We start from the raw sequence: 10,040 nt of genomic DNA on the forward strand, positions 1-10,040 counted from the left end.
CTCCAGAATTCAAATACGCAAAGGACGACCAGGGTTCACGTAGAAACTTTAAGGATTTATTTACTTAAGTTATTTATTGCAGCATGACAGACTTCAGAGTACTTCTATTCCTTAGTTTCTGTATTTTCGACTAAGGAGTGGTGAGACTCGTGATGATACATAAAATGGTCACCAGTTGACTATTGTTAGAAAGTCAAGAAAAGCCCGAAAATGCAACGGGTTAACCCGTCTCAAGGCAACATAATCACTTAACCCGAAGAGGTATGTCGCCTAAGTCCAGAATCGGGAGTCAATAAGATCAGCCAAGGAGCTCAAGCAATGCCTTGCCTGAAATACAAATTTTTTTACCCCGGGATTAGCGAGAAGAGCCGGGGGTCCGCGTAAGCAAGGTCAATGCCTTAAGCCTTGAACATAGGAAGGAAGAAGGGTGTCACACGCTTACCGACTTAATCCCGAATCTTCCCAAAGATCTCAGACGACCAAGATCTCAGGTATTTAATTAGGCTTCAAGAGTCTCGAAGAAGGAAACATCTTCTAGAGAATCTATCAACTCGACAGGATATCAACGAAGGATCCTTGAACATAGGAACTTCCAAATATCCAAAATACGAGATAAACGCAAAGAGTAAACTCTGAATCCCCAAACTATCGAAGAGTAGTCTCAATCCTAAACGGTAGATCTTAACCGCTTCAATCTCATCGTCTATCAGAGGCTGTCCAAAGCAGCGTATAATTGGGCACTAAATCACCTCGAAGAGGGTAACTTGAATCCAAGGTCATTCAATACTCAATTCTTTTAACTACAAAGGAAAATTTGACTGTCTAGAGCGTCAGAAAGGTTTCCGAACTCTTTGAAGGTCTTTCCCCCATGTTTCCAGGAATAGGAGTGGGAATCAAAGAAGTAGAATCATCCACTCAAACGTGATCCAGCATCAAGTCTCATTATTTTTGACTGATAACTAGATTGACGTTTTTTGACATCAGCTGTTTGGGAAGAAAAAAAAAGTTTGAAAAGAAAGATGACAGTAAAGAGTAAATTCTTACCTTCCTTTGACATTTGGACCTGCCTCCTATTCTTCAACTCTAGTGGGACCGGATCTTATTTGGAGAGATTTTTGGGACCCTAAACCAATTTCCGGGTTTTTTTTGTCCACTTCATCTTAGACAAAGAAACATTCATGTCTTCAGATTTGATCCCATAACAAAGGTATAAGAGAAGAAAAGTGCAAAAGAAATGCGGCATCTCCCTGGGATGGTATGGCTTATATTTCAAACAAAACAATCGGCTCTTTCTACCACCTCCTCAGCAAATTTTTATGGTTTTCACTTGCGTGTAGCTACCATGCCCCCTTTCGTAAGTTTCCTTTTATTCTCTCTCTTCTTTTTCTCTCAAGAAAGCTCTGATTCTTGTAAACAAAAATATTCTTTCTCAATATAAAACTAAAAGAAAGAACATCAAATATCATCCCCCAACTTCAAAAAAAAATCATCCCAACCCATCTTTGGACTTCCATTAATAGTGCTTCTTTCTTGTTTAGGTGTACATCATCTCACCAGCTAGCTAGTTATTCCATCTTGATCTCAAACTCAAAAAAACTACCAGAAGGTTTATTATACAGAACAAAACCCACTTGAAGGATAGATATGGGCACAAGGGTTCTTCAGTATTTTATCATTTTCATCTTCTTTGGCCTACATTATTCAGGTTTGTTGAGGAAATTCCTGCATTTAGGCTCTCTTTGGGGTAAAAGAAAGAAATTGTTTCATTCAATTGACTTGGTATTTGTTTTGATCCAGGTTTAAGTGTAACAGGAAAGGAGAAACTGCTGGTTTATGAAGAAACATACTCACCCCAATCTCACAGGAAAGTCATCAATGATGATGATAATGGCAGAAGAAAACTATTAACCTTTAAGAGAGATACAACAATTCCCGTGATAAACCCCACAAACCCTATTGGTACTACACCTACGACCACGCCTGTTACTAGTCCTTTCTTAAACCCACCATCACCAACAACCATGACTCCTCTTACTCCATTTTTAACCTTCCCACCACCAACAACCATGACTCCCCTTACTCCCTTTTTACCACTGCCACCACCAACAACCACCACCCCGTTTTTACCTTTACCACCACCAACCACCACCACCGCTCCTACAGGTGGCGGAGGAACAGGAAGCTGGTGTGTGGCAAGCCAATCTGCTTCACAAACGGCTTTACAGGTTGCACTTGATTATGCTTGTGGATATGGCGGGTCCGACTGTTCTCAAATTCAGCAAGGTGGAAGTTGTTACAACCCAAATACACTTCGAGATCATGCTTCGTATGCATTTAATAGTTATTACCAGAAGAATCCCGCTCCTACTAGCTGCAATTTCGGAGGGACGGCCATACTAACCAATACCGACCCAAGTAATTCAACTTCCTACTCTTTAATTGACTTGGCTAGTGTTTCTGTTTATGATTGACTTAGAGATTTCTCCTATATTTGACTCGTTTGAGATTTATCAATGGAACACTTCTGTTTTTATAAGTGAATAACAAATATTTGTGTCATACAGGTTCAGGGGCGTGTCAGTTTCCTTCATCTAGGTAATTATTTTTTGGTTGTTTATATTTATCCTCTGAGTTTTGGCCCACTTTTTATCTTGCTCCTTAATTTATCAAAAAAGTTGAAATGTCTTCTTTACGTAGTTTGCGGCCTTGTAATGGCCGCGACTTTGGGGAATAAAGAAAAATCTCCGGGGAATAAAGTCGTAGGAGACATACTTATGATTTAGCCTTAAAATTTACTAAGTTGACTCTTGACCCCTAATATTCATCTTCAACTCAATCCCACGGCCTTCTTCATCTCATATTTTTCTACCAAATGCCCTAGTAATATCTCTATAAGAACCCTAGACAACTACTTCCTTCCCTTTGAATGATATTATGTATTTATTAACAGATCTTATTCATTAACCTTGAAAAAAAAAACAGTATTCATTATATTCCTTCTTATAAAAGCAACATAAAAGTGTAGGTATCATTGAAGAACCCTAATTCAAACACCATGTTTAGCACTAACAAAATCATAACCCCATAACTCCTCAACTATATAATCAAATACACCATGATCATCATGTATGGTTAATGGTGTGACATATTTTTCTCAATAAAAGCAACTAAATACAACCATACGATATTAAAGATAACAACTTTAAAGTAAAATAAAGAAGAAATAGAATGACAAACCCTAAATCTTGTCAATATCTTCATTCATACTCAGTATAATCATCAAAAACATTCTCATCTGAAAACGTGATTAAGGGATTGTTTTCCCTTTATCATCTTCTTCAACTCAGAAAATGAGTTAAGAAGATAGTTTTAGAGAGAGAACGAGAGGGAGAAGAAGAAGATTGAGAGAGAAGAGGGGTGGTTGGATTTTTGGTTGCCTTTATTTGTAGGGGCCGAAATCTGAGATGAAGGTGGTTGTGACAATGACCAAAATTTTAGTTGCCGGAAGTTTTGAGATTGAGGTGAAGATGAGTATTAGGGGGCAAAAGACAACTTTATAAATTTTAGGGGCAAAAACTAAATATATCTTTAAGACTTTATCCCCTGGAAATTTTTTTTTATTCCCCAAAGCTACGGCCTTTGCAATATATCGACTAAAACGTCATATTTTATTTTTATTTTTTATGACCAGGTCCTTTAACTTTATCTCTTCCCATTTATCTCTATATTTGTTTGTCTTCTTTCTTTCTTTTCCCAAGAAGACCTCTGCTAATGGAGACCATAAAAATTATTTTAAATTCGATATGAAAATATCAAATACCTACTTCCTCTCTCGCTCTCTCTAAGAATACCTCCATAAAATGGAGCTAAGGCTAAAAATAAAAGTGGCGGTTGTGATATTAATCTCTCAACGGTCCAGATTTAGTCAAACTTTCTAACCACAACTCCCACGTCAGCCGGATAACTTCTTTTGTCAAAATCTTGTGTGATTTTAGCATTTCCGAAAATAAAAATTGTTTTTCTTAAAAAAAAACTAGAGAAACAGAGATCCATTTGTGAAGAATATGTCTAAACCTGTTCACGAAGGTGAAATCTTCGTTAGTGGACTTCTTTAATGGAAAAGAAACCTCCATAAATAAAGTTTTCTAACAAAAGAAATAATCTCTTTAAAATATTATTTAAAAAATTGTTTTGGAAGACCTCCATCTCTTATAGAGAGAAAGAAAAAAGAAGAAGACGTAAAAAATGTGAAGAGATAAAAGCAAATGATTCAATCAGAAATAAAGATGAAAAAAACAACATGAGTTAATTCCGGAAATGAGGTTTTTTTAACAAAAGAATAATTTTTTTCGGGACACCTTAAAGAGAGAAAAAAGAAGAAGAAGGAGATAAAATGTGAAGAGATAAAACAAAAGATTCAACCAAAACTAAAGATGGAAAAGATAAAATGAGGTAATTTATGAAGGTTGATGTTTTTGGGAAATAAGAAAATTTTCTGAAGTACAAAGTTTTGGGTGGAAACAATTTTTTTCCCTCCTAACACTACCCTCTTCAATATTTATTTTTTATTTTCTTCTTCCACTATCTTCCCTTCCCACCACCATCAACCTAGGCGACTATTAACTTTGACAATCATTAACTCCAAACGCCATCTTCGTCTATTCCTCTCTCTCTCTCTCCTCATTCTCTCTCCCTCTCTTTCTATTTTTTTATGTTCCGGCAAAAGGGCTAGATTTGGACTCTAGATCCAGCCAAACGGTTCCCTTTGTCAGAATTTAATAAGAGAAAGATGGAGAAAGGGAGGGGGAAAGAGGAGGAAAGGAGAGAGAAGAAAGAGAAGAGGCAAAGAAGTCGTCGGCCGTAGCTGGCCAACTTCGACTTGCAACTTTCTGTCGGCGACTTGAAAGGTGTGTTTAGGGAATATTTTTTGGGTCTTATTCCTTGTTCCCCGTAAAGTTTTCTTGTTTCCCTAAAACACCCACCTTTAGAAAAAAATAAAATCCTACTTTCATGTCAATGCATTGGACACTACAAAAGAAAGTGATCTCAACATTTTTGATAAACTAGCAAGCCAAAAGAAAATTTGGTCACAAATTAGGGGAGCAAACGAGAAATAACCCTTATTTATTCTTTCTCATTCCTGATGCACCCACCCTATATGGCATGGAGAATGCTTGTGTACTATACTGATATATTTACAATTAATCTGCAGCACCAGTCCAACGGCTATAAACACACCCACTCCATCCGGACCAACAGGTACAACTGCTGAACCAACATATACAACCGGACCAACAAACAATGGACCGCCAATTTACGGATCTGAACCCAGTGGATCTACGAACGACAATGACAATAACACCTCAGCGACATCGATGTCAAATTATCCATCACTCTTCCGTTTGATGCACCTTCTTATCTTTCTAGTGTCAATCTGACTGTTTGAAGGAAATCTCTGTCCTTGTTCTTGGCATAACAAATGGACATGACGCCTCAATTCAGCTCATCAATATAACTTATGTCAGCTTCAATAGAATGGGGAACTTGAGAAGCAACGAGAAGCTGATAACATCTTTTCTTTAAGCGTTAATTGCTACTTCTCTTGTCCAACTTGACTATGGAATCATTGTTTATTGATCAAGAGATGGAAGAACCCATATATTTATAGCAAATCAATGTCATATTAGTTCATGTAAAAAGGGTACACACCATTAATAGTTAGTTCCCTTCTTTGTAGTTCAAAATTGAAATAATTTTTAGTATTGGCATTAAGTTCTATTTTCTCAAAGAGTCAAATGTTATTTATGATCATCTAAGAGGCTCTATTTATATCTTGGGCACCCGCCCCCCCCCCCCCCCCCCCCCCCCCAACACACACACACACTCAATCTTATAAGAGGGAGTTTGTGAAGGAAGGAGCCGTTTTTAATACATATGGGAAACCCCTATAAAACTGCCCTTTCAAATATCTCATGCTAAACAATGCGGTGGGTAATACATGTATCATACTAGAGTGTTATAAGCGCGCCAGTTTTGTTAAGGGGTCATTTTCTTCATCATTCAAAACATGTCAAGATGTTGAGTATTAGGTATTAGGTGTCCACCGTGTCCGTAGGGAGCGGTAGATCATTTTGACTAACGCCTTTGAGTTTGGTGCATGTATGTCGGAGTTTATGCCTAAGCGTGAATATCACACAATATTCATTTATACCTTTGGGTGATTCTAAATTGTGAAAGAAGAATAAGAATAAATCTCATCAAACAAAAATAATACTCGATTAATGTTTCTCTTTGGACAAAAAATCAGGTTCAAAAATCAAACTACGATTATTAGCCAAGCTTGAGTATGACACAAAAAACCTCTAATAGAAAAGAAATTGTGGTTTTTGGTGAAGGATATATGTCTTTGATCTGAAGGAAGATATGCTTCTGAAGGAATGTCCTTCGACAAAGATGGCAATGTGTGCAATTTGGCAAATAGGACGACGATGACCTTATCCGGAAGATCATCTAGTCCGGTCCAATTAGGGTTGTAATGCTTAGCTAGACGCCGCTTACGATCGTTGGATGACTTCGGTTATCCGCGACTAACATAGACTGGATCCTACAACGGATTACACATAAGAGTGGTAGCTTGAACCGAGAGAATAGACTAGTGGGAGCTTGCCTATAGATGGATGTGATCCAATCTGATAGTGCCAAATAGAAAGAAAAGAACCGGGCTCGAAGAAGAAGCCCAGAGAGGCTTAAAGGGAAGTTTTGGGCTGGGAAGATCAACCCCACTTAAGGTTTTGATCCAACCGGCCATAACAAGGGAATGGGCCGTTCAAGCCAAGCCCATTAGTGGGCTACTCTGGCCGGCCACATAAGAGGAAAATCTTAGATGGGAATCCTTCCCGTCTAAGATTCCTTAAGTGTGATTATCTTTTCTGTGGCCGGCACATTTGAAACCTAATAGGAATGGGATTCTAATTAGGGTTTCTCTATATATGGATCAGTTAGAGAGAGAAGATTTTAGAGAAAAATGTGTGGAATTTTCTCAAGGAAAATCATCTCTCTCAAACATCTTAGAGATATATGGTTTTAGAGAAAAAGCTCTCAATTCTTTCTAACTAGTCAAGAAGAAGAAGTTCTTCATCTCAACCTTCATCAAGGTCCTAGCTTACTTAAAGGGATGGATCCAAGTCAACCTACTCAGTGTCTCAAGTAGAGGAGCTACTCTTTTGAAGCTCTCGATCTTCCGAAAAGGCGACGAATCTAGTTCAAGGGAAAGCGAATAAGGTATTCTTCTTTCCAAGTTTAGTTCGTGCATGTGGTCTTGGAAACCTAGTCTTAGACATATTAGATGTCTGAGATTCCGCTAACAACATTAGGTAGTGGTAAAACCCAACAGTGGCGTCAGAGCCTCTTGCACGAACTAACTTTGACTAAATGAATTAGATTCAAACTTGTTTAGTTAGATAGATAAGTTTGAATAAACATTTGGACATGTATTTGATTAGTTTGAATATGATGTAGATGTGGTCGAATAGGTTTTGAAAGTGTTTCAATGCATAGAATCATTAAATTTCGGTTTTTTGAAAAGAGTTTTCGAAAACGAGTTTAATGGATTTTGAAGAGAGTTTTGAAAATTAAGTTTTTTGATGTTGAACCATCACCAAACAGCAGTTGGAATCAATCGAGAAAAAGAAGGAAGAAGAAGGTCGAAAAGGCAATTTCTACAATTTTTAGAAATTGCCCAGTCAGGCCGGTCAGGACGCGTCTGGGTCAGTTCCGCGCATCTCGGGTATATCCCGAGACGCGGAAAGACTGGTCTGGGGCATATCCCAGTCCGCATCTGACTGGGAGTCCGAGACGCGTCTCGCATCCGTCTGGTAATCCCAGTTCGAGACAGACTAGGATGTCCGAGAGGCGTCTGGTGTCCCAACACGTCTCGGTATTGACCGGTCCTTGTCCAGACGCGTCTGAAACGTGCCAAGACATCTCAAACTTCATGTCCGAGATGGTCTAGGGAGATTCCTGCGCCAGACGCGTCTGGTACGTGCCTAGACATCTCGGTCCAGCTGACCGAGATGGTTTAAGGGCCTGTCCCAAGGCCAGACGCGTCTAGTGTTGGGATTTACACCCTTCTACTAATGTTTATAGCGGATAGAGACATCATATGTCTAACATTAGTATCCCCAGGATCACATGCATAAACCAATAATGCTAAGTAAATAAAATTGGTTCGATGATTAACTTAATCGCTAGTTTTTTCCTTCGAACCTTTCCAATCGCTTTTGAGAAGACCATGAGCTTCAAACGTAGCTCCTATACTCGGGACACGAGCAATCAACTTGATCTCCCACCTTGTTGTTAGCTAGCACACCAATGGTGGTTCGATAGAAGAACTACTTCTTCTTTGCTAGATAGATAGTTGGGAATTAGCTCACTTTCCTCTCTCTACTTGATGTGGTAGAGTAAGAAATCTTAGAGAGAAATTCCACACCTTATTCTCTGCCCTAAGAGTCTTTATATAGAACCCTAATAAGAATCCACCTCCAATTAGGTTTCCTAAAAGACCCTTTAGAATAAGATTTAAGGAAATTGCCGAAAATAGCAACTAGTTGATATTTTCTCAATTCCTTAAGGAGGTAACGTCCAACCCAGCCAAAATTGTCAGATTTAATGTTCATAACATAAGGAAACGTCCCTCCAAAAATCAGCCCAATCCGAGCCCTAAAAGTGCATGAATCGGTTTAGGCCCAAAACCACGTTTTGGGGCTTTTTGTGCTATCTTTGCCTAATTTCTCTTTAGGCCTATGAGATATGTTTATGGGACACTCCCATTATTATATCTCACTCCCACTAGTCATATCCTAGATGAAATTGACACTCTTATGTGTAACCTGTTGTAGGATCCGATCGAAGTTAGCCGCGAATTACTTCGTAATTCGACGATCGTGGTTGGTTTCTATCTTAAACTCCACGACCCCTAAATCAACCGGACTTGATGATCTTCTTCATCAATTGTCCTAGCCGACAAATTGCTCGCATTGAAATCTTGGTCGAAGGACATCTCCTTCAGACTCCCACTTGCCTTATAAGCAGGTTGGCGGGTCGTAAACCGGGTTCGATACCAATCCATATTCGAGTCACTTCTAACAGTATCAAACCTCTCCAATCTCAACTTTCCTTGGAGTAACTCCTTAGTTTGTTGACTCATGGTGGGGACTTCCATGTTAAGAGGTTTCTCATCAAGAGTAGCCTCCATGGTTGATAACATCTAAGATGTTATTGGTTCCAGTTCTGCCCTCTTTCGATTATCCTCTTGATGCTCTACTTCTTCAGCAGTAAAAAAATCCAATTCTGAAATTGGATAGTCTGAGACATCTAGCTCGTTTTCAAACTCTCCATCCAATATTTGAAGTATCTCTTGATTCCTTCCTTCATGGATGTTTTCGTTTAACACCTCCCATAGGTGTGTTTAAAGGTTGAACCCGTTTCCTTGTGTCATCTCTAATACTACATAAAAAAATAGTAAAATTTTTAAAACTCGTTATCGTTTTTGAAAAACATTAATTTTCCCACATTATTCAATATAAAATCATCCCTAATTGAATAAGTGATTCCAAGACCCCAGTTCTTCAGAGTAAAGCAGACTAGGGCCCTACCCTTTAACTCCGTCTTTCCGGGTGAGCGAACTACTTCACTGATCATACCTTATGACTCTTAGTTGATAGATTTCATTGATGAATGACTAATCTATCCTTTTGCCTCGAGGATCCAAAACTCTTTTGCTGATCTCGTTAAGTAGAACCATTTAGACATGTAGGTCGCTTCTATAGGCCTACCCGCATTGTCCCAAGGTAGAGGAGGTACTTTGCGAAGGCCGACCCACCTTCATTGAACAAGGGCACAACGAGTGTCTTAATTTGGATAGACACTTTACTCAAAATTACTTTTTAGGGACTTTTACGCTAGTCTGGCGTTTGTTATAGTGAACTATTTAGCCTAACTAACATCCACGACATAAAGCGTAAATAAGTAAGTAAATGCGC

At 38.7% G+C, this 10,040-nt stretch overlaps 1 protein-coding gene across 1 annotated transcript; it reads left to right on the forward strand.

Annotated features, from left to right (window-relative positions):
- The first annotated feature begins 1,318 nt into the window (after window positions 1-1,318).
- Window positions 1,319-5,788, forward strand: LOC147544129 (uncharacterized). The gene is made up of 4 exons (XM_086634706.1): window positions 1,319-1,705; window positions 1,798-2,415; window positions 2,565-2,595; window positions 5,213-5,788. Exons 1-4 carry the CDS (start codon window positions 1,645-1,647, stop codon window positions 5,436-5,438), a joined length of 936 nt encoding a protein of 311 aa, XP_086490832.1. The 5' UTR covers window positions 1,319-1,644; the 3' UTR covers window positions 5,439-5,788.
- Window positions 5,789-10,040: the final 4,252 nt, after the last annotated feature.

The sequence above is a fragment of the Eschscholzia californica genome, unplaced genomic scaffold, assembly GCF_041429995.1.
Source record: "Eschscholzia californica isolate CP2 unplaced genomic scaffold, dmEscCali1.0.p SCAF_4, whole genome shotgun sequence".
NCBI classification, from domain to species: Eukaryota; Viridiplantae; Streptophyta; class Magnoliopsida; order Ranunculales; family Papaveraceae; genus Eschscholzia; species Eschscholzia californica.

What these genes read in the sequence shown, in the direction of transcription:
- LOC147544129 (XM_086634706.1), top strand. Translation starts at nt 1,645, where the DNA reads ATGGGCACAAGGGTTCTTCAGTATTTTATCATTTTCATCTTCTTTGGC. An exon ending in CTTTGGCCTACATTATTCAG is followed by an intron (nt 1,706 to 1,797) that starts GTTTGTTGAGGA and finishes GTTTTGATCCAG; the next exon opens with GTTTAAGTGTAACAGGAAAG. An exon ending in TGTCAGTTTCCTTCATCTAG is followed by an intron (nt 2,596 to 5,212) that starts GTAATTATTTTT and finishes ATTAATCTGCAG; the next exon opens with CACCAGTCCAACGGCTATAA.